The 24,145-nt window shown below is 40.4% G+C and overlaps 2 protein-coding genes across 8 annotated transcripts in view; one reads left to right on the plus strand and one right to left on the minus strand.

The window, feature by feature from the left end:
• Positions 1-6,491, minus strand: part of ACADSB (acyl-CoA dehydrogenase short/branched chain) — a 31,008-nt gene extending 24,517 nt beyond the window's left edge. For 2 of the 3 annotated variants that reach the window (XM_037905740.2, XM_037905741.2), the window contains exons 1-4: positions 6,347-6,491; positions 2,567-2,726; positions 1,520-1,620; positions 798-1,004 (exon numbers count right to left, since the gene is read on the minus strand). In XM_037905740.2, coding sequence (XP_037761668.1) covers positions 798-1,004; positions 1,520-1,620; positions 2,567-2,726; positions 6,347-6,382 — 504 coding nt within the window. In that variant the 5' untranslated portion in view covers positions 6,383-6,491. Of the gene's footprint in view, positions 1-797; positions 1,005-1,519; positions 1,621-2,522; positions 2,547-2,566; positions 2,727-6,346 lie in introns of those variants that run through there. The other variant, XM_037905742.2, reaches the window with a different exon arrangement.
• On the plus strand, positions 6,155-23,548 carry IKZF5 (IKAROS family zinc finger 5). 5 transcript variants are annotated; one of them, XM_043550280.1, is made up of 6 exons: positions 6,155-11,989; positions 12,751-12,869; positions 13,632-13,727; positions 15,155-15,318; positions 15,618-15,800; positions 18,205-23,548. In XM_043550280.1, exons 4-6 carry the CDS (start codon positions 15,186-15,188, stop codon positions 19,146-19,148), a joined length of 1,260 nt encoding a protein of 419 aa, XP_043406215.1. In that variant the 5' UTR covers positions 6,155-11,989; positions 12,751-12,869; positions 13,632-13,727; positions 15,155-15,185; the 3' UTR covers positions 19,149-23,548. The 5 variants fall into 5 exon arrangements, with proteins under 5 accessions (XP_043406215.1, XP_037761672.1, XP_007053125.1 ...); XM_043550281.1 differs by lacking the exon at positions 12,751-12,869 and having other exon boundaries at positions 6,582-6,910; positions 18,205-19,014; positions 19,195-23,548; XM_037905744.2 differs by lacking the exon at positions 12,751-12,869 and having other exon boundaries at positions 6,418-6,552.
• The last annotated feature ends 597 nt before the right edge of the window (positions 23,549-24,145 follow it).

Below are 24,145 nucleotides of genomic sequence, written 5' to 3' on the forward strand. Positions count from 1 at the left end.
CGAGTTGCAAGAACAGCATGAGTATGCACCACAACTCACTACATTCACAGAGACACTTATCTGGGCTCCTACTATTCTACAGGACCACAGTATTGCTTTCTGCATATTACAGTGTATTACTGAGTGATTACGTGGATACATATCCCTCAAGTCCACTGCTTTTAAGTTCTTCTCCACAGCAAGTCAAGATTCTTATCAAACTCTATTTAGGATTCCTAATAAAAAATATATATATTTAGGAGTATTCATGATGATTCCATAGAACAACCTTTTTTGCTCTGCTGATGTTAATGTATACATAATAATCATTCCTTTCCCCCAGCCAATTCACCAGTGATAAACACTGTGCCTCTTTTTTTTAAAAAAAAATCTTGTTTATTGTTAAATTCACATCAAGGAACAGTACAAATTGCTGTAAGACAGACAGACTATGGTAAAAAGCTCCTGGAAAAGTTTGTTTCAGGAGAAACTACTAAACATGCAATCCTCTATTTTTTACATATATGTAACTCCAATTGAAGCCCATGGGAGTTGTGTGCAAAAGGACTGCAGAATCAGCCCCAAATTTCTGAAAAACGTGCAACAGACTTTTCGTTTTTCCCCTTCACCCCCCAGATGGAGGGGATATATCTGTGTACATGAAATGACAGATTTCAGGTCTCAAACAGAATTCCAGTGTTTGCATATGACGATATTGCCTTAGAATGTAATGCATCATTCAATTCCCTAAATGGACACTAACATTATGAAATCATATAAAATTTTATGTTATTTCATAAAGGACATACTTAACTCACCAAATCTTTAGCCAATCTGGGCAAATAAGTTCTCTTTTGTTCTTCTGTTCCATATTCAATAAACAATTTATTCGTAACTGTGTTCTGGAGTTCACACAGAAGAGCTACAGCTGGGTCAACCTTGGCCAATTCCTCTACCACCAGTATGGTAGAAAAAAATGAAGATCCAGTTCCTCCATACTCTGGTCCAAGCTCAATACTCATTAGCTAAAAGGGAGAGAATGTAAATACAACTGTTCTGGGGAGATCATCACAGACAGTAATTTAGGCTGACAAGATTTTTAAATATTTTCACTACTGGAAAAAAATTACTTTAGAGGTAATAAGCAATTAAAATACTTTTGTGCAAGTCAGAGAATGTAAAGTCTCTTCAGATCCCTCTACAATGCCTGCAATAAATTAACCAGCTGATAGCCACTGCAGAGGGGTCAAGATAGGGTTATTTACTCATACAAAAAACAAAATACAGAGCTATCAACACATATGCGATTCATCACCGTGACTACTCTGATATAGTTTTGTCAGAATTTAAATGTCAGAATGAAACACAACATTTTAACTTTTCTAACTGTAATTTCTCACTAAACATCGATTTAGGGTTGAAAACAGAAAAGGTAACATTCATTCAAACTACTTAATCTAAAACAAAAAAAAGTTGCACAACTGGCAGTAACATTTAATAACAATGTAACCCTTGAATTAAAATAATAAAATATGCAGACCCCTTGTTCAAATAGTCCTTGCAGTACAGATTCATCCATTTCTGCATTTGCATCCATTGCTTTTACCAAAGGTGCAATTTGGTCTTGAGCAAATTTTTTCACTATAATGAAGAAAAAGAAAGGATGTAAGTATTCTAGCCAATTCTTTAAATAATATCTGAGTCAGCGATTTAGTATTTGTAGCAAGGCATATGTACCATTCAGTGCCTAATGCAGGGAGATCCCACAGATATGCAACACCCTAACCCAGTGGTGTCCCAGGAAGGAAGATCAAGTGCTCCAGAGAGCAATATGGGTGTTCTGGGTTAATTCCCACAAGAGGTTTAACAGTTTCAGCTAGATGCAAGTCCCTGTGCTGACATAAGTGGGCACTACCTATTTACAGCTCAGACCCTTTTTAAATTTCTGAGAGTTCTCATACGAGAGCACTTTGCTGACCAAAAGTCAGGTCAGAAACCCTGGAGACATAAGAGCTCTCCTGTTTAGTGTGTTTGATATTTATATTAGGGGTTTTTTTTGTTTTTTTGTTTTTTAAGAGGTTACAGATTTAAAAATGCTTTCAGCGAATGTGGCCAGACACCTTGCTGGTGTGTATTATTTTGGTCGAACAAGAACCCTGTAAATGATAAACTGGAAAAAGGTTTTTTGCTTAATCTAGTTCTTCTATTTACTCTCTCTAGCTGATCAGGCCATGGCCCAGTTACAACTATTTTGATCCAATTCCTAGTGGATAGGTATCCATATCACAACTTGGGGGAGGCTTTCGCTCTGCCCTCAAGCCCCCATCAACCATTGCCCCCATTTCTGTCCCTCTTTGAAAACAAGCCCCAATGACTCCATAGTGATCCCTGCACTCTTCCTGCACGCTCTGCCTAGTCCTCAATGTGTGGCGCCACTGCTTAGCCCTGCCATTCCACAGGAAGGAGGGCTGTCAAGGTAGAATCAGGCTGTTCTGGACAGAGAGATGGGGGATGAGCTTATCACGGACAGTTAAGGGACTAACATGCATCCAGTGGCTCCATGTTAAGAGTTTGAACAGCAAGTTACCCATTTCTTTCATCATTATCTCTTCTTCTGTAAGTGTGTCAAGGGGAGCACACACTACCCGCTCATTGGCTAGGTTTGCCATAGCTTCTGATTTGGATGATTTACAGACACTAGGAGGAGCCTTCCAAGAAGCCAAGTAGATTGGCATGTTTCTTCTTAGCTGTTGACAGATAATAATAAAGAAAGTTATAAAAACTAATTTTGATGCACAGAAAACATTGTTCAAGTATTTATAAACAGGAATATAAATTTTCACCCAATGTTTTTATTCTCTATTCAGTAACTGAAAAGGAAATACAATTACACATAATTAATTATTTTCAATGCTACTAATTTCAAGTTTTTGAGCACTTGCAACAAAGGGGCTCGACCAATTTAATTTCCTTTCAACCTGTGTCTATCAATCCTACAAACCACTTTCTTCCTGTCAGTTTTCTATACCTTGGTAAACATATTGTTATTTTGACAAGGATTCAAAAATATTAGTGTTTTTAAAATGTGAATAGTTTTGAGAATTGCAGCTACCAGCTAGAATCTGTTTTCAGTACTGCTAATATTAGAAGCTTTCTGGAATGTTCACGTTAATAGCTGTACATTTTAATAAATTTTATCTCCAATCAAAACATAATTGTATTAAATTCTAAAAGTTTCTTTATAATAATAGTCCTATTCACTGTTTTCAGTGTGTCTGCCTTGAGACCAATCAACTAGTAATGCTAACAACTACATGGACTGTTGTACAAATACTCTATTTATATTAAAGCTTGAATGCGTTTTTATTTTTGTTCTTGTTCCTAAGTGTTATGCAGCCCCAGCATCCAAATCATTCAGCTACAATGCATATTATTAAACATGTGGCTAAAATAATTTTACAACTTACGGCACAACTGTGATATCATAGAGGAACTTGTCAAAATAAACTGTAATCTAACATTTTATAACTTTAAGAGTGAGTACGCACTTCAGAAAAGATGCAATTATATAAAAACGTGTTTCTATTTACTGACTTTAAATCCCAGAGTTGGTGTAATGAAAATGACGATAAGCAGCAGACTGCCAACTGGTAATAAGCCTTAACGGACTGATTATTTTTAAATGTCAAAAAGCGATACAGCACAAAGAGTTGAAATTAGGAAATTCACAGTAAAGGTTCTGCAAATATTCTTATCTCTGACTCCACACTCACTTGCCAACCACCTACACTGCACTCAAGTCACATCAGGGGCCAGTGGTGATCTAGCTGAAGCAAAGAATGGGTCGTGCATACAGCCTATATCATGGTTGTGAGGTAGTTTGTAGGCTTACATTTACAGTATGGTAGTTAAAGGATTGTAGTCCATATAGAAAGTGTGCATAAGATATGGTATTCTGACAGCATCGTAGATGGATGCAAAATTGTTGGCGGGTAAGTAGAGGATGGGAGATAATTACAGCATAAATTAGTTAAGGCTATATGGAGAAATATGAATTCTTTAGCATTCAAAGATTTTTTTTTTAAATAGCTGCAACATTCTAACAACATTTCTTTTGGATAACAACAGATTTCAGTTTCAAATTTTGATGGAGTTATTAAAATCTGAAGAATGTTTGAGGATGCCCATAACATATAAATATTTATTTACTTATTAATATTGCTATGGAACACTAGATTAATGATAGCATGCTACGTGTGTTTCAGGCTCACTTTATTAGGAGGACTGAAAGTTAAACGCTTTAACCATTAATAAAGCTGCATGAAAAAATGAAGCAAAAAAAATAATTTAAATGTCTTCGTCAAAATATTTGTTCCAAATTGAGAAACTTAAGTTCAACACATATCAAAAAGTCCAATAATTTTATTTTATAACATTAACTAGAGAAGGGGCAGACACTAGAAGGACGGAAAGAATGGGGCGCAAGATAAGAAAATGATCTTTGCAGTAACGTTCTGAATGGATATGAGCGAGGCAAGACTGCAATTGTCAAAGCCAGTGAGAAGATTATTGAAGTAATTGAGATACAAGATGATAATAGCTTGGATGAGAGTTTTAGGTCTGTGGATGGGTAGAAAAAGCCAAATTATAGTAATATTATGCAGAAAGAATCAGCAAGATTTAGATGCAGCCTGGAGGTGAGGACCCACAGAGGTCTGAGTGGAAGATATTTGGTTTAACAAGTTCACAGAACAATCGGTGCTCCAAAGGTTTGCTTTTGCCTTCGAAAATGGCAATTTTTGAAATCTTTATCTTTTGAAAATGGCCTGGGTCTGGAGGAGGGAGGCAGACAGGCTCAGAACCGGGGGGAGGGGCGGGGGGGGGTGTCCGGGTGTGACAGGCTCGGGGCAGGGGATGGGTAAGGGGGGCCGGGAGCAGACGTGTTTGGGCAGGGGGGCATGAGGGGCTCCAGGCTAGGGTGACCAGTTGTCTGATTTTTGACTGGAACACCCGGTGGAAAAGTGACCCTGGTGGCTCCGGTCAGCACCGCCAACCGGCCGCTAAAAGTCTAGTCGGCAGTGCTGCGGAGCCAAGGCAGGCTAGTCCCTACCTGTCCTGGGGCATCGCGCTGTGCCCCGGAAGTGGTCAGCAGGTCCGGCTCCTAGGCGGAAGGGCCACTAGGCTCCACGCACTGCCCCCGCCCCAAGCACCGGCTCTGCACTCCTAGGACTAGGAGCTGGACCTTCTGGCCACTTCTGGGGCACAGCATGGTGCCCCAGGATAGGCAGGCAACCTGCCTTAGCCCCACTGATTGGGAGCCTCCCAAAGTAAGCCCACGCCCCAACCCCGCCTCAACCCTGAGGCCCCCGCAAAACCTGGAGGCCCCTCTTACAGCCCAAACACCTCATCCCCAGCCCCACCCCAGAGCCTGCACCTCCTCCTGCATCCCAATCTCCAACCCTGAGCACCCCCAAACCCAGACCCCCCTCCTGCACCCCCAGCCCAGAGTCCTCACCTCCTGCCCCAGCCCAGAGCCACCTCCCGCACCCTGAACCCCTCATCCCCAGCCCCACCCCAGAGCCCTGACCCCCTCCTGCACCCCAACCCCCTCTTGCACTCTGAATCCCTTGGTCCCATCCCCCAGCCTGGAGCCCCCTCTGACATCCCAAACCCCTCATCCCTGGCCCCACCCCAGAGCCCACACCCCACCCCAGAGACAATACCACCTCCCACACCCCAACCCCCTCCCTCAACCCGCAGGCCCCTCCCGCACTCCAAATCCCTCGGCCCCACCCCCCAGTTTAGAGCCCCCTCCCACGCCTCAACCCCTCACCCCCTCCCACGCCTCAACCCCCCGTGCCTCAAGCCACAGCCCCCTCCCGCACTGCGAATCCCTCAGCCCCACCCCCCCAGTTTGGAGTCCCCTCCAGCGCCCCAAACCCCTCATCCCCAGTCCCAGCCCAGTGCCCGCACCCCCAGCCGGAGCCCTCACTCCCCTCCCCCCCTCGCCCCAGCCCAGAGTCCCCTCTCACCCCCCGAATCCCTCATTTCTGGCCCCACCCCAGAGCCCGCACCCCCACTTAGAGCCCTCGGCCTCTCCTGCACCCCAGCCCCCGACCCAGTGAAAGTGAGGGGGGGCCCCCCACAGGAAGGGGCGTGGTCTCAGGGAAGGGGCGGGGCTAGAGCGTTCGGGTTTTGTGCCTGTAGAAAGTTGACAACCCGGCTCCGGCCGCGGCCAGGCTCTGGGCAGAGCCTCCGCTCTCCAGGCGGACCCGCCACCCCGCAGCGCCTCCTTGGAGAAGGGGGCTCCCGGCCCGCGAGTAGAGCGGGGCAGAGGCAGCCCGACCCCTTCAGGTTCACGAGTCACCTTCGCGCAGCTCCGCCACAGCGCCGCTGCCGCCATGTTCGCTGCTGCTGCTGCTGCTGCTGCCGCCGCCCCGGCTGCCGACTCCCCTTCGCCGGCGGCGAACCCAGCGAGCCCCTCCGCCGCTCGGGCTCGCAGCAGCGACCGCCCAGCGCCACGGCTACCGCGCGCGCGGACTGCGCCTGCGCGGGGCTCGCCAGTCTCGCGAGGTGGGAGGAACGGGGCGGGCGGGGCGACTACTACGGGAGACACTCACAACAAACATGGCGGCTGCGGTGGGTGTTGGGAGCGGTGGGGTGCAGGGGAGGTGAGTGATGCTCTCGCCCCGTAGCTCAGGAGCCGGGCTATGGGGGCGGGTGAGAGCCGCCCAGTGCCCTCATCCCCCAGGGGCCGCCGCCGTCGCCGCCTGTGACTAGCCCCCTTGTCTTCTCCACCCGGGGCCGCGGCCCTGTCCTCGGGGAGCAGGAGGCTGCAGTGGGGCTGGGGCCGAGGGCGGAAGCGGTGACAGCTCCCCGCCCTGCAGAGGCGGACCCCTGGGGGGCAGTGGGTCTTCTCTTCTCCCTCCAGGTGAGTGGGGGGGGGGGCTTTCCTTGCTCTCTGTCTGGCTCCCAGGTGAGTGGGTGGGATGTGTGCGTGGCCCCCGGCGGGATAGGGTGCCCCTGCTCTTTGCCACTCGCTCCCGGAGTTAAGGGAGGATGCCCACGAGGGTTTTTCCCTTCTCCAGAAATGGGGTGGCCGTTTCTTTCTCTTGCACCGCTCCGCCGGGGAGACAGATGGCGAGGGCGGATGGCCGACAGATGCACCTGGCGCGGTTCCAAAGGTGGTCTAATTTTTAACAAAACTTAAACCGACACAAACGAGGGGTATTGAATGTGGGATGGGTGTGAGAGAACCGTCTTCGGGAAGTGTTTTCTCTGGCATGGAGTTCATAGGACCCCCTTGGGAATGGATATGAATCAGCTATAAACCCTCTTTTCTTTAAATCGAGTTTGCTTAACAGAATTCTGCAGTGGTAGTGTTGTTTTCTTCCCATGTTTGGCTCCTACCAGGCAACTGGTGTGGGAAGCAGTGCTCTGAATGGGGTGTGGAGAATCTGGTTCTTGGCCTTTGTATGAAGACTCATTTGTGTCATAGACTTTGAAGAGTGCCAGGTGGGAGCTCTTTGAAAAGTTGTTAGTAACTCTTTGTGAGGAATTAATTCTCAGGTCATGAAACTGTGTTTAAAACCTTGAGCATTATGTGGGACTGCTTTAGATCCTGATTTTCCCCTCCTCCTCCCGGTACTTCTTGGGAAGAAAGTAATAGAATAAGTCACATGACAGTTACTGGGGTTCAGAGGTGTTTTGATTCTTTGCTTTATGAAAGAATCCCTTCATTCTGAGATACCCAGCTAGTGGTTTCACAGCAGGCTGAGATGGTATCAGAGAGACTTCCTTGAAGGAGAATGTGACACTTCATATGTATGTTTGCTTGCTGTCAAAGGTTTTCAGACTGCTTGTTTGTGTCACAGCTATTTCAGAGCCATGGTATCTGAAGTGTAGGAGCAAACCAGAAGGCTCCACAGTGCATGTGTGTGAATTTTTACTTTAAGAGAACTGTAGAAGACTTCAGTAATATTTTACGTAAGGCTTTCATATTAAAGCATTCTATAGCATTTTCTAGAATATATGCATACAGCACTGCTGAAATACAGCTAGCTTTAGGGTGAATGGGGGTATCCAGGCAGAGAACCAGTGCCCACCCAGTACTCTATACAACAGTGAAGTATAGGATGGAAAATGTTGCTCAAGAACAATTAATTAAACAAACCCCCTATTCTTAAAGAATGTGCTATAGAAAACTCTGTGACGCTTGTAGTAGGTAGAATCTCGGATTACTATATACGGCCTGTCAAAATTATCATGAAAACTTACCAGTTAAGGTACAAAATCTATTACCCTTCCATTTTCCACGATGCTTGGTGGTGCATTAAAAAAAATTATATTCTCCACATGAGTAGAATTTCATAAGAGTAGTTTGAGATGTCATCTAAAAATTACACACTAAAATATATAGCTTAATTTATTCTGTTCAGGTACCCATAGCCATGTCATGAGCAACTTTAGTATGTAATATGACTAGTATCTGTCAGTTGTGGTTTTTTTCTCTCTCTCCTCTCTCTCGGGGAAAAATTGTGTGCATTTTTTTTTAAAATGCATGATATGCTATTTGTTCATTTAAGCAAGGTCACAGAAGTGTTCCTTGCATGTGAAACAGAAAATGGTGAGGTTTGAGTTAGTTCTTAAATCCTGTTGGGAATTTACGAACATCAGAAGGATGAGGGGCGTCTGAGGTTCAGTGGAGATGAATGGAGGGAATGGAGTTAATTTAACCATGATGGTCAGACCACTAAATCATGTCTTCTGTCTTTCCTCAGTTGCACTTTTCAGTATTCATTCATCTGTTAGAGTTTTTCAGACTGAAATTTTACTGTGTAAATTACCACATGAATCAATTTTCCCCTTGAAGCAAAGAGTATCACAATAGACTCTTTGGTGAAAATACAGTTCTTTTAAATGTTGATTCCTGTTGAGCCATCCCAAAACTCAATTTTCTAATATTCATTGTTGAATGGTTTAGTCCAGTGGTGCGCAAACTTTTCCAGTCGCAGCCCCCCCCCTTACCATTAATAGAATTTGTCATACCCCTCCTCCATTACTTGTGAGCTGAAACTATTTTTCATGCCAGAAGGTGGAGGGGGAAAAACAGAGATGACTGTTCATTCATTTGGTTTAGTGTTATAGTGTCTAACTCGCTTGAAAGGTCCCAGGCTCTCAACTATTATTTTATATGTTTCCAGTTTGTCTTTTAATATCAATTATTAATCATTAAATGAGTTTTAAAATTAGAGAATCAAAATTAATTTTAAAGGCATAGTAGGCCTACTGTAGTTATGAAACTTAAATTGTTGAAAATAAGCCAGCCTGTGCTTTTATTAGTATGTTGTTGTTGTTTTTTTTTTTAAAGGGTGAAATGCTAAAGTTTCTTCACACCCCCACCCCGGCCCCCAACTCTTCCCCTCCCGAACCTCTGGCACCCCCCTGTTTGTGCACCGCTGGTTTAATCCCTATATTTGACATGCCTTAAAGTTATAACTTGGTGAGACATGGCCTCTGGAATCTAAACTGCTTTCTCCCATCCCCCTCCCCCGCCCCCTTTTTAATGCATGAGCTGGTATCTTTGTTCTACTATAGGAGCCACCAACAAATGAAACACAAGTTAACTTAAACCTAGAGGAAGCTGATATCTGAAAGAGGGTAGGCAAAATTGATGTGTAAAGGTGTGCCCAGAGTTAACTTACAGTGATCAGAAGAGAGAATAGTGGACCATATTCAGTCCTGCCATAAAAGGGCACCACTCCTTGGAAGCCAATAGAGTGGCATGCTTGTATTAATTTAGATGGAATAAATGAGCTAAAGGTGGTGACAAAACCCAGTCAGTGTCTAATGTTAAACAGAGTTATACAAGGCCTGTAGCTTGGTATACAGAGATCTCAGCCTGCTTAGCATCATGGCAAACACACCATTAAAAATCTTTTTAACCTTGTATTAAAGGTACAGAAAAGAATGAAATTATTAAAACCTTTGAAATGCAAGGTATTAAATAAGGCTTTCATTGTAACAGTATTTGTTGTTCCCTTTCCCTTTAGGAGAGTGTTTTTAAAAGGAGAAACCCCCTGTTGTTAGTGTCTTAGATGGAGTCAAAAGATGGTAATAACTGTCCTTTTGGGGAAAAGAGAAGAAGTTAGTTGAGATGGGCTGGAGATGCTGCTGCTGCTGTTGTTTTTCAGTTCATCTTAGAAGGAAAAGCCCCCTTGTTTGACAGTCTCTTACATGGCATTAAAGATGGTAATAACTATCATCCTAGGTGATGTTTGGGATTCAGCTGGAGATGGTAGGGGGGGCAATGTCATCTGGGCTCCTCTCTCTGGCCTGTTCTGGTTAGGACACCTCTCAGGATCAGGATGATGAAGACCTAGGGACCAAGGAAGCTGGGGGTTGGCAACTGTGATACTGACACTCACTCCAGTAGCCTCTCTCTGTTCTCTCCATATGTCCTTTTTGTTTTCATACTTTCCCCACAAAATTTTCTTTTAAGAACCCCCAAAAGGGAGTGAGGGTGGAATAGCCTATCCCCTCATTATTTTGTCCACCAGTTGGGCCTAATATTTGACATACCAATCTTAGCTTATTAACTTCTGGCTCCACATCTCCTGTTTTTAGCAAGTGTAATTTTAACAGTCCTTGAGTCATATCAACTAGGCCTTTTTATTTAGACTAATTCAGTTATTCTGTCTTCCATTTGGACTTCTATCCATCAACCTTTGTTGTTACAGAGTACTGTAACATTTTATGAATTTATACATACTTATTACCATTGAGCTCACATTTTGGGTAAATTTGTAGGCCCAGTTGTCACAACAGCACCCACTTACTCCAGGGCTGAATTTCAGCCGCTGTATCAGATTCCAAAAATAGCAGATAAAGCCTATCTTAGGAAACCTCCACTGGTTAACCCCATTCCAATAATTTTTTAGACACAATTGATACCAGTAATCAATGTTGATAAACAAGGACATAAATAAACCATTGGAATGTTGGCTAGTGTTGAACAAGAAAGAAAGGAAAATGGAAAAATCATGTTTAACAAATGAAAAAAGATGTCAAGTAGGGAAACCCCTTTGACTTATTTTCAAACCAAGGGTACCTGGGGATCTTTCTCGCCTATCAATTTAGTTTTGTTGTGGTTTTACCTTCAGGTGGTTTTAGTGTGACAGTTGTTAGAAAGTATAATTGTTATACAGTTTTGAGTACTAGGAATATCTTGATTTTGTTTCTCACTGTAGACTTGTGGGACTTTACATATTTTATTAAAATTATCTCTGTATGTATGGGATATATACTTCCAGAGTGGTTTTCTGCCTCTGTATTTCATCAATATTGGAGTGAAAAGGACAAAGTGGAACTGATTTGAATCGATAAGGTAGAACTCCTATTTCACTCCTTTGATATTTCCAAGGTCCTCTCCTTTATTCTCTCAAACCACCAAAAGTACATCTTGTTGACTATCCTTCCAAATAAGAACCGAATACAGCTGCTTCTGAAGCTCATTAGTGCTGTTCCTGAATCAGGCAATTGGAACAGCAGTGGTATCCAACACTTTTAGCCTGAACATGTTATTTCAAAAAAGTCAAGACATCACACTCACTTTTTTGAGACAGATTTTCTCAGGAGGGCACCATCCACATATACCTAGCTAGCTTTTATGCTTCCATCCTGATGCCCCCTGCTGGGGTCAAGTTGTGTAGGGGAAGCAGCTGAAGCATGTTGCATTCTGGCAATCCTCAGCTGGTTTATGGTTTAGTGGTCCCTTAGGGACCACTCACAACTGGTGCAAGGTAGAACAACCCCAAGGCTCTAAACTGACCTCTGGCAAAGAATCAGGGAGCCATAACTGGTGGTTCGTTTTCAGCTTCTCTTTTTTCTCCTCTGGCTGACTGCCCTGTGTGAGGGTGAGGAGACATCCTTCACTAGGCATTTCTGTAGGTTAAGGCAGAGCTGATTGAGCTCCCATCCTGCTCTCCCAGAGACTCCAGCAACTTGGCAGGTAAGCAGAGAATAGTGTAACCTGATCTGCTTCTCTTATGTCATTCCTGAAATGCAGCAGATGAGTAGTGGGGAAGCTGTGAACAGCTGCAGCAGGAAAAGGACAGCAACTTATCAGTGCTCTCACCTCACATCAGAAGTTTCAGGAGAAGCAGTTGGGGGTTGAGCCTAATACTGTATTCCTGAAGTGGTGGGTTTTGTTCAAACACTTATGTTCTCTAGGAAACACTTCCAGAACAGATTTTCAATTTGTATTTTAATAGAAATTTTCTTAGTACAGTTGCCCTCAAGGACTACAGGTTGCATACCACTGTAGTAAATTGGTATAGGAGACACTCCCTAGTCTAGCGGCTTAGCATGTTGACACTGAAAAGTTTCCAGCTATTACTAGACAAGTAACTTAACTGGTGTATCAAACTGGGATCAACAGTACAGTAGAATGTTGCACTAATACTATATTGTTTAATACAAAGCATTATTGTGAAAGAAAGGTTCATATAGACATCTCTCTAAAGAGTCTGCAGAAAACCAGTATTCTAGTGGTATGTGCTGAATTAGGCCTCATAAGTGACTTTTACAAGTTATTTAACTCGGTGTTAGTGAAGAACTTTGAAAATGCAAAGCACTGTGTAAGTGACTAGTAGTGATCTGGAGTTTGGTACTGGACATTTGCAGATCATCTAATGAAACTCTGGTCATTACTGTAAAATGAAAGGATTTGCCAATTGAAATGTAGATAATGTTTTCTGTGATGATTTGCAGCGATTGAAACTGTCCCTTTTCAGACTGAAACTTATCTTCCATCTTAAACTCATTGCAAGTCAAAGTCCTACGAAAGTCTGGTCATTTACAATGGTGATATTGGAAAAGAGTGACAAATGGTGAATTTTTTTTTATTATTGAAAGATAATGCAGTCTAACGAAACCCCACGTCCTATACAAAATATTAAACTCAAATTCTTTGGCTGGGAACACAGAATTATGCAGCACTGCCACTGTAAGCCCTCTTCCATCACTAAAATCAACACTATTACAGAGTGTGTTTTCCAGTTGCCTGTCCTACAGAAAAGTGGTTCCCCCAAAATTTGTTTTGTGGATCACTACTAGTTGTCTGCAGAATGAAGTATTTGAGAGCTCCATACAGCTTGATGGTTTCAAGATGGCAGGCAGTTTAGAGGCAGAGGTGATAGGCACGACTGGCAAGGTGGTAATAGCTCTAATCAGTGGCCAGGAAGAAGCTGGGGTAACAGCTACCAATAGCACAGACAAGGACAGTCTTACTACCCCCAGTATGAATATGGCTACAACTCCTACAATCCTAGGCCTCATTACGGCCGCTGTTAATATGGTATTTTGCTGTTAAGTATCCACTAAAACCAATTAACTTGAATGCCAGATTTTGGGGTTTGTTTTGCTCAATTTTCTCGTATTTTCTATGTATGAGGAGTGGCTGGGGTCCATGAAAGGATCTCCTTCTGGAAATGTAGTTCATGTAATGAAATAATTGAACTACTGCTATGAATTTTATTTGTTGCAGGGGAATTCTCTTTTGAAAATTAAGCAAGAAGCTAAAAAAGATTTGATTAAGAAATCAGAAAACATAAGTTTGACAGACTAATTTTTTTATTTATTTTTTGTTCTAGGGAAAGTGGGGCAGCTGTGCTCCCTTGCTTTCTGTCTGACCTACTGGGAGTACAGGTTGGAGTATGTTTGCTACCTAGGAGGAAACTGAAATTCAGGTACAATTCATGTAGACCTTTAAAAAACAAACACAGGGAAAAACTAAAGAACTTAGCTAAAAATAGCTGGAGAAATCTCCTGCTGTGTTCTTGTCTCTGGCTGCAGCTCTGATTTTCCTGTCATGATATGCGTCATTCAGCTCTGTTTCCTACTGGAATAATCAATAAAATGGTAGCCTCAGGCATTGCCGAGCTGCTCAGTTCATGTCAGTGAAGATTTTTCAAGTCTCCAAGTATTTTTACGTATAGACTTTTAATTTCTTTAATATACATTAAATGAATTTTTTTAGTCATCTAATGCAGTAAAATAATCAGTTCTCTTTAGTCTCACAAAACCACTAATGTAGGTAGGGTTTTTATGTCCAATTTACAGATGAGTAGAGTGGTAGACTCACTACTTCAATTCATATTGTTGGTAAGAGGCGTAAGCTTTACTATTGGATGTGAAATGGGTTTCTTTACAAAAAAAAGTAAAATGTATCCAAGTTACTTGAAACTTTGAAAAAGTGATGGTACTGTAATAATATCAGTACTACTTTGAAATCTCAGTGACTTTAAGATTAAACGTTGTTTTGTAATTTAGCTCTTCTTAATGAATGAGTTCCCTCTAATTTATACGATTTTTATAACACTAACAGAAAATATGCGTTGAACACCAAATTTGACGCTTGAAAACTTGGAATTTCTCATCCTCTGAAATCTGTTCCCCTCAGTTGCTGATTTGAAACTTGAATAAATCAAAATATAATTTTCATTGCCAGATGATGATTAACATTCTTGACAGTCTTGAATGTACTGTGATGCATAGTTATGGTTCATTATTTCATGAACCATAACTGTGCATGTGCCTAACGTTAAGTCCGTGAGAAATATTATTTCTGAACATAAAATTCTAAGTTATAGAACAATTACAGTATAAAATTGTCAATGCAAGAAGTTTCTTCTTTACAGTAAATTTCCTTCCATGCTAAGATGTCAAATCTCGGCATTTAAGAAAAAAATCGTCTGGAATGTCAAAAAATGTTCTCTTTGAATCTAAACCTTTGTAAAGATTATTTAATATTTCCGAACTGAATGGTAAGGTTAGATTGAAATTTGTTCTCGTGTCCACATAGTCAACTAAACTTTGACTTTTATTACATCATTTTATTAAATTTAAAGTATTTATAATACTGTTGCTGAGAACCAGATGAGAACCATCCCAACTGTGACTATCTGAGATCTTTAAATAGCATTGAGCTGCTGTAAAGATTTCAACAATACTCTTATGATTGTCTGTTCATGTGTATTTTACTTTTGACCATATGCATTTTATTTAACAAGACTATAGAGATGTCATCCTTGATTTACAGTGGTTTCGGTAAATGTGAATTCTTTTGTTTCAAATTCAGTAAAATGTTCTCTGATTCTGATTGATTTTTTTCTAGGCACAAGTTATTGTAAACTCAAAGTGTGAATATGGGTGAAAAGAAACCGGAGCCTCTGGACTTTGTAAAAGATTTTCAGGAATATCTTACTCAACAGACACACCATGTAAATATGATTTCTGGATCTGTTAGTGGGGACAATGAAGCAGATGCCCTTCAGGGAGGTAGGCTCTCTTCAGTGCTGTCAAGTATTCTAGTTTTTTGGGGGGCTGATTGTGCTGATGTTTGCATTTGAACATGCTTATTATGAAGGCTACTATACTAGTCTGTAAAGCTGTAGAACCTTTGGGGGAAGTCTTTTGTAAAAAAAACATTTTTCATCAAAACTTATTTCTCATTAGTTTATTTTTGTGTGGGGGTTAGGGGAATAAGGAGCTAAGAAGTTTGGACTAGTGTCACTGTAACAAAAAGCAACAACCCAGTGATTCTCAGTCAGAATTTCTGCTGCATTTACTGTTTATAGCTGGGGCAGATGGTGATCAGAATGGACTAGATCATCCTTCTGTTGAAGTTTCACTGGATGAAAACTCAGGAATGTTAGTGGATGGGTTTGAAAGGACATTTGATGGAAAACTGAAGTGTCGATATTGCAACTATGCCAGCAAAGGAACAGCACGACTTATAGAGCATATCAGAATTCACACAGGTATGAAGGATTCTACAGTACTTTGCTGTGGGGCAGTGTTTCAGTGCCTCTGTATTCTATGCTCAGTGTATATGGAACTAACTCACTCATAGGCTTTGCAGATGTGTGTATGTATCTTCAAACAGTGTCATAGTGATGACAACTTTCCTCAATTGTAAGCAAAGTCTGTGGGATTTTTTAAAGATTTTTCCTTTTTAAAAGATTAGGTGCTGTATTTTCATAATGCTTGTTTAGGCCCCAATCCTGTAAGCATTTATGTGTGTGGCTAGCTTTACTATCATGAATTGTTGCATTGATTTCAATGGGACTAGTGGTAAAGTTTTAGCACATGCGTAAATGTTGGCAGGATTTTGGGTCTTAGAGAATAGCTCTTGTTGTTGTGATGGTTTATAATTAGTTTTTGATTGAGACCAAGAAACTGAGTAACTTGCTTACACTAGTACATGAAATTATATTTTATTACTAGAAGATAATGTTGAAATATCTGCCTGTAGGCCAATTTTACAAGAAAAGCACGGTGTCTAAAATTGATGAAGGCATTTTTTAGTACTAAAGATCAGTTAGTAAACTGAAAATTTCCATTCTCCAGAAAGTATAAGTTACAATAGAGCCCTACTCCCTTCCACCATGCTTCCATTTCATAGTGGAACCTCCCATAACTCTTATTTTAAAGCTGTTAAATTACCTTTCAGGGGTGGCATTCCAGTGCTCAGTGTCCCCTCCTGTCTTTATGTGATTGTTTGCTTAATCTTGGTATAAATTGTATGTTTATTACAGAGATATCCGGTCCCAGTTGGCGAACACGTGCCAACCTCTGAAAAGATAGTACAAAAGTACCTTACACCAAGGGCTGCCACTGCTTTTTCTTGCACTTCTCTTATGAAGCTGGTGGTAAAGCAGGTCTGGCTAGAAGAAAGAATCACAGTTGAGTGTCCCAAGCTGTGATAATAAGCAATAAGATGCCTGTCACTGGAAAGTTTCCCAATTTTTCTATATCAGGATTACCAGTCCTGCTTGAGAAAATACTGGTTTGAATTCTGGCAGAAAACCAACTAAATATCCCCTGGGAGAAATATGAACATAAAAATTCTCATCTCGGAGCAGCAGATGCACGCATCCTACAATCTTGTATGAATGCGAGATCAACGGTAGATGCCTGCAGACACATAACTCCTTTTTGGAAGTCAGTTTGGGAACCTGCTGTGTGATGGTGGAAACTTCTTTAGAGAGAAAGTTAAGGCTATTCTCCCTAGTGCCAAGGAGAGACAGCAGGTCACACCTGTTATACCCTGGAGTCTGTTATACCCCTTTGTAGAAGAATTAATGGAACAGCACCTTCCTGGAAGTTGGTCTATAATTCTAGTTATGAAGTTAACGATATCAGTACCATCAGCAGGGCATTAAGCCTCTTTACTAGCATAAATCTGGAGTTTTAATTCCTAGAACACAAAGCACTAAAACCTTTGGGCTTTTGAAACATTCTGGATCAAATGAATAGGTTTCATCTAAACAACTCTGAAGGATCTCTCTATCTTAAAGGAAGATCATAGGCGCCGACTGTACTGTTACAAATGTGTTTCCTGTAATCATGTTTGAAAATGGTTTTTCAAACACTTTAAATGCATTAGTGAGGATAGAGCCTACATGATATCTGGTATTCTACCAGAGCTCAGCTGGCATCATTAAAAAGCCAAAATCTAGCTCCAGCCTCCTGAATACAGAACCTCCCCAGACAGTGTAACCAGTGCAGTTCTACTCCATGATGGTGGGGGCTGGATGTTAGGGGTGTCTCGAGAATTGCATCTCCGTGACACAGCACTTAGCTCTACAGGGGCATAGTTTACTTTTTTTTTATTTAACCACAGGGTCCTAAAAACTTGTCCTTATATTTTTCTTAAATTTGAAAGCCATGTGGGTGTTTGTAAAAAGGCAGACTGGTAACACCGCAAACCTCAATTTGAAGTGTAGTTATTCATAAAACAAATAAAGCTATGGCAGGTAACTGAACAAGCTTTGCCATGCTGTCTTGCCTACATGCCTCAAACCCATTTTGGACGAAGCACTTCTAGAGGTGTGAGAGTATTATTCAGACTACATACCATTCATATTTTCTCACCATTCCAACAAGGGTCTCAATTAGTGTCAATTGTAGTAATAGTGGTGGCTTTTCTAAAGTTTAAACTTGCCTACTGAAAACAGGAGGAGACCTCCAAATTCATTTCACTTATGACGCCCTGCAACGTTCCATTAGCAGTGAGTTGGACTGGATTTGAACTGTTGATTAAAAAATGAAATGCTCTATTCAATTAGTAGCCCCCACATACATTCACTCTCTTCCATGTTCTGTTAGGCTGCTTTGTACAAGTATACATAAATTGTTACACTGTAATTTTCTCTCTTTCAGGTGAAAAGCCACACAGATGCCATCTATGTCCATTTGCATCAGCCTATGAACGTCATCTGGAAGCGCACATGCGATCACATACTGGTGAAAAACCATATAAATGTGAATTGTGTTCCTTCCGCTGCAGTGACAGAAGTAACCTGTCTCATCATCGTAGACGCAAGCATAAAATGGTACCTATAAAAGGTACTAGGTCTTCCCTGAGCAGCAAGAAAATGTGGGGGGTTTTGCAGAAGAAGACCAGCAATCTGGGATACAGCAGAAGATCATTAATTAATTTGAGCCCACCTTCCATGGTGGTTCAGAAGCCAGACTACCTTAATGATTTCACCCATGAAATCCCAAATATTCAGACTGAAGCATATGAAAGCATGACAAAAACAACACAGACTGGTGGCGTGGCGAGAGATCCACAAGACCTTAAGATAGACAATCCATTAAATCAGCTATCAACATTAGCAGGACAGTTGTCTAGCTTGCCACCTGAAAACCAAAACCCAGCGTCTCCTGATGTTGTACCATGCCAAGATGAAAAGCCTTTTATAATACAGCAACCTACTGCACCAGCAGTAGTTTCATCTGTGTCAACAAATATTCCTCAAAGTTCATCTCCTACTAGCCCAGATCCTCGGCCCCCACACAGTCAAAGAAACTACAGTCCAGTGGCAGGTCCAAGTAGTGATCGCAGCGTCCATACTAGTACTCCTAGCATAAGTAACAGTCAGCCAAGTACTCCAGCTCCAACCCTTCCAGTTCAGGATCCTCAGCTTCTGCATCACTGCCAGCACTGTGACATGTATTTTGCAGACAATATCCTTTATACTATTCACATGGGATGTCATGGGTTTGAAAATCCTTTTCAGTGCAACATATGTGGGTGCAAATGTAAAAATAAATATGACTTTGCTTGCCATTTTGCAAGAGGTCAACATAACCAACATTGACTGAAAACATGCTTTCATTTAGTTTTTTTTAACATATGTTTCATACTTGCTGAAGGAGACCTTGCTCATCCCCAACAAGAAATCTAATAAACAACTTGACAATGGAGGCAAAATTCTTTTCATGTTGTCATAAAATATGCCAGGGATATTTGAGTCATGGAGGTGGTAGTTTTATGTCATTGTTTAAAATAAAGTTATGAGGATTGGCGTGCAGTAACATGTTTTATGTTTGTTACATTTAAGTTATGTGCACTTAAGATCCAGAAAAACATTCTACAAATGCCAATTCAGATTGCATCCTTAAACATAAATTGCAACCTATCAGACTAGATATTAAACAAGATAAGAAGTCTTGGTACCTAAAATATAGTAAAAGTTGTTAATGCAGTGAAATGTATGGTTAATATGAAAACCATATTTCTGCTTATAAACTAACTGTTTACCAAACTGGATAAAATCTTTAACTCACAGCAAAGAATACACTTTCATGGACACATACAATTTAAAATTTGTCAGTTTCATCTGTCAAGATACCAAATTTTTAGTGAATTCTAAAGTTTTTTTTATGCTAGGCCTTTTACCTTTTTCTTAAAAAAAAAAAAGAGCAGTTTTATAGATATGAAGAAAACTTGAAGGTACCTTTAAAATATACACACACTATGAATGAGGCTTTGGTAGAAGAGGTTAAATGAGAAATAGACAATAGACAGCTTTGCATGAGGACAGTTTTCATTTTAAAAACTGTCAAGACGTTCCCACTTAAAGGTTATTAAATACATAAATAGAGGCCATATTTTAATTTTTTTTAAAAGAAAAACAATGTATTTTAACTGTCTTGCTAGGTTGCCTATATGTTTGAAAGCTACACACTCTAGTCTATATAAACTGCAGCTAACATGGAATTTGTCTGCGGTCTACCAGAGCCCCTACCAGAGGTTTTTTAACCTTCTGGACCTGCTCAAATGGCCATCTTTTTTTCCTCCACTGTTTGTGGGGGAAGGTAGGCAGAGGAATATTGGTGGCTACAGTGTGGAGCTGTGATTAATACTGTGACTGGCAAATACTGTCTGAAGATGTACATGCCGTCCACTGTATGGGGTAACTATTTTTTATATTGTAAATCTTGATCATTGTAAAAGCACTAGGTATTACAACACCTGAATTTGTCATGTTTCAGAAAAGTGAATAACATAACTTTCTCTGTATTTTGCAATTCACTTTGACTTTATTTCATTTTGTACTACTTGTTGCAAGACACGTGTGGGTTTTTTTGGTTTGTTTTTTACTACACAAGTGAACATAGACATACAAGGTAAGAGTAAATGTTTTGTGGGCAGTAGGTACAAGATTTACTTCCTTAACATTTTGGGGGATTTTTTCCCCACGGGACAGCTGAATGTCAGATGTAGGGGGTCTATCCAAAAACTTCTGTTGTCCTGGAGCAAGATCCAAAATCTAATGAAGTCAACTGAAAGACTCTTGTTTACTTCAGTGGGCTTTGGATCAGGCCCTTGGAGAAAGAAGAGTTGTGGTATTGGGAGCTTTTCTTTCACTTCATTATTTAATTATAAATTTGGGTCTTGAGTGCACGGCTCTACAGATTTGTCTAGCATGAGACTATTTTTCATCCTTACAATAGCCAGTGAGTTGTGTAGGTATGTAACTTGTGGTGGCTGATTGAGTGTAGAAAATGTCTATTAGGCCATATAATTCACCCCATGCCACTAGTTAATATCAGAGATGAAACTTCCTGGCTATGGGCTTGATCCAAATCCATTGACTTCAGTGGGATTTTAATAAATGGAAGGCTCTTAATAAATTTCTGCATAAATAAACTCAAGAATATTTGGAGAATGCATTTGTTTAGCGACTATAAATTTTAATGTAATAAAAATTAACTAACCTTTTATTAGAATTGCTTTTTTTAAACTTTGCAAACAGAACAATTCTACAGTTACACCATACTTGTGAATAAACTGAGACCTAGACATCTGAAATCATACACTTGAATATCTATTGTCATTTTTGAGGGTTGCACTACAATTCATTCAACATTTAATCTAGTTGACTGTTGCTCTTGTACAGGTTCTGTAAACTGAGCTTTTTATACAAACAATAGTGTGTGGGGAAAAAATACATTCTGAATAGATCATTTTATTGGTCAGCTATCTGCATACTTCATGGTTCGATCTAACATCAGCTGAAGCATGGGTATTGTATTTAAACCAAAATGCAACTGTTACTGTTAAAGACGTTTAGAAAAGCTAGTAGTTGTTTGACTAGCCACAAAGGAAAACATTTGATACTATGCTATACCAAATAACCTAAACTACTTGTTTTTCTTGAGGCTTTTGGAACTTTGGGGAAGCCATTAAATCTGTTTAGTTTTTAACCAGATATTCTCAGTTGGAATTGTAGTAGCACTTGTCATACATTAGTCTGAATATTGGGTAGTAGAAGTTGCACATCACAACCGCTTGCTGATTGAAAATATACAAACAATTGAGCCCACGCCCTTTGAAGACAGTGGCAAAACTATCACTCCATATCCTACAGAATTTTTAGAGGCTATTATCCTTCCCTTCATTATTCTTGTTCTGATGCTTAGGCCTAGAGTTTTCATTGGTAGTCCCTGTAACCATTCAGTACTTGAATCAACACATATCTAGAAAACATGCCTTGGAACTCTAACAAAATGGTTCCCAACCTGGTCCATGGGCCACAATGAAGAGCCAGGACACCCACAGAAGTAGCGAGAAATAAGAGGAAGCCTGCCTAGCCCAATTCCAAAGGGGGCCTTCACTGGAAGATGGCCCACATGACAATAAATAGTATGGGCTAACAAAAAGTAGTATGAAATTTTGAAAAATTGTGGACCCTGCATAGCATATTTTGATGCTATTGGATAATGGTAAATTGTTTACTCTTCAGCAAAGTACCCAAGGCAACTAAAAAAAGAGAATTCAAGCTTTAACTCTTAAAAATGTATAACAGTTATAGCCAGATACTGCTGGTCTCATGCAAGTACCCCATTGACTGCAATGGAAATACTCAGCAGGATTTGGCATTCAAGCCCTGCTCCTACAACAGGGTCTGTGGGGTGGACTTCATTAACTTCACTGGTGCTCCAGGCAGACTCAATTTCAGGATTGGGACCTTAGGTTGCTTAAAAATAAAAAGCATATTACTGTGTTTTCTGTTGTGCCAAACAGTGATTTGATTATACTTATTTCCTTCTGACTACTAAGTATGTTTGGAAGGTGCATTTTCAGTTTTATTATTAAAATTGTAGTTTTTCATAATTTTGTACTAAAATTGTATATATTCTAATATTTACTAGAATTTAAAATAAAGAGCACAATTAGTATTGCAAAGCTGTTTATGGTTGTGACTCTGCAAACCTTTATTCTCACAAGTAGGCCTTATTCTTACAAAGTCAATAGGAAATACTTGTCGGTAAGGATTTGTGGGATCAGGTCCTAGATTAGTAAAATTGTTTCATAGTGAGTTCTAAATGTGTTAATCTGCACTAACTTTAGAAACAAATCCTTATAACATTTTATAAGGAGCTGTTTAGCTTTTAACTTGTATGAACAAGGACAGTTCAGGATATGAGTTGAAACTTTTCCACAGTTTAAGTTCTATATTTGGAAAACATTAGCTTTGTGTTACTTTGTTTTTATTGTTATGGAATATTTTATAGATCTGTTGGACAATTTTTAACATGCACTATTTATCGTACTCTTAATACAGACGTCTGATTCTGAGGATTTTCTGTTCAGCGATCAGTCAAATATTGGATTGAAGATGTTGGCAGGAGATTAATGATCTCAGTTAATATTTAAAATAAACTGTGAAGCAACTAACGGAATAATTTGATTTTTGCAAATGCAGTGTTTTGCTTCAGATGACTTTTGCATAAAATTTTATTTGTATTTTAACATACAGCCCTCCGTTCTGGAAAAGACATGTTCTGACATCGTTTCATAGCAGAATTTGAGCTACGTTGGACATGCTTTTGTTATGGATTTTTTTTCCTTGACAAAGGGAATGTCACTGGCAAGTTTCCCATCAGTTTAAGTTTCTGTGAAAATACATAGCCAACAGATGTTCTGTTGCAGAAAAAACAAGTCCCTGCTGAGGCATTTTTCACTGAGCAATCTTAGCGTATGTGCTTCTAGTTCCTGCTTTGTTAATAATGTGTATTTCAATGTAAAGAGCATATTTTGTACGCAAAAGATGAGACTTGAGTTAGTTGTAAAACAAGTTTTATTGTGTAGTGATGCTGGTTTTAGAAAACAAAGGTTAATTCTGAAATAACTTGACTATATCTAGTGTAGTTCATGTTGTGGAACTTTGTTTTGTAAGATATGAATAAAACACTTTCTAATGATGTTCAATTTATTAATCCTTTTTGAAAACTATGTAGGTCTTAACTGCTACTCATATGAGCAGTCTTTACTCATGCAAGCAATTCCATCAACTGCAGCCAGGGCTAGTTGCCTGAGTGTGCAGGATTAGGCCCTACAAAGCTCATTGAACTTAATAGAAAGACTCCAATGGGCTTTGGATCCCATCCAAACTGGAAGCTTTGTGTTCACCATAGCTATTATCAAATAACTACTAAATTCATTAATGTAATACCAAAATCTGCCCTAAGAACATACATTAATACACCTAACTAAACATTGTTTTAGGAGTGGAAATGATTAATGAAGCTGAGTGATTCTTGCAACTGGAGTTGCAAGAGAGTGTAAGGCAGAGCAGGACTATCATAGCCAATCTCTGTTTCCAGCTGCAGTATTCAGCAGAACTAATTCAAGGCACCTCAATACCAGAAAAATGTTTGCAAACTAGTGTAAATCGAAGTAAAACACAAATGATTAAAGGGATGGAAGAAGTGACAGACTGACAAAAAATATAAAAGAAGAGAGGTATAGCTTAGCTATATTACTAAATGGAACGAGGGGAGAAACATACCTATATACAAGTATCTG

Source organism: Chelonia mydas, chromosome 7, assembly GCF_015237465.2.
Source record: "Chelonia mydas isolate rCheMyd1 chromosome 7, rCheMyd1.pri.v2, whole genome shotgun sequence".
NCBI lineage: Eukaryota > Metazoa > Chordata > Testudines > Cheloniidae > Chelonia > Chelonia mydas.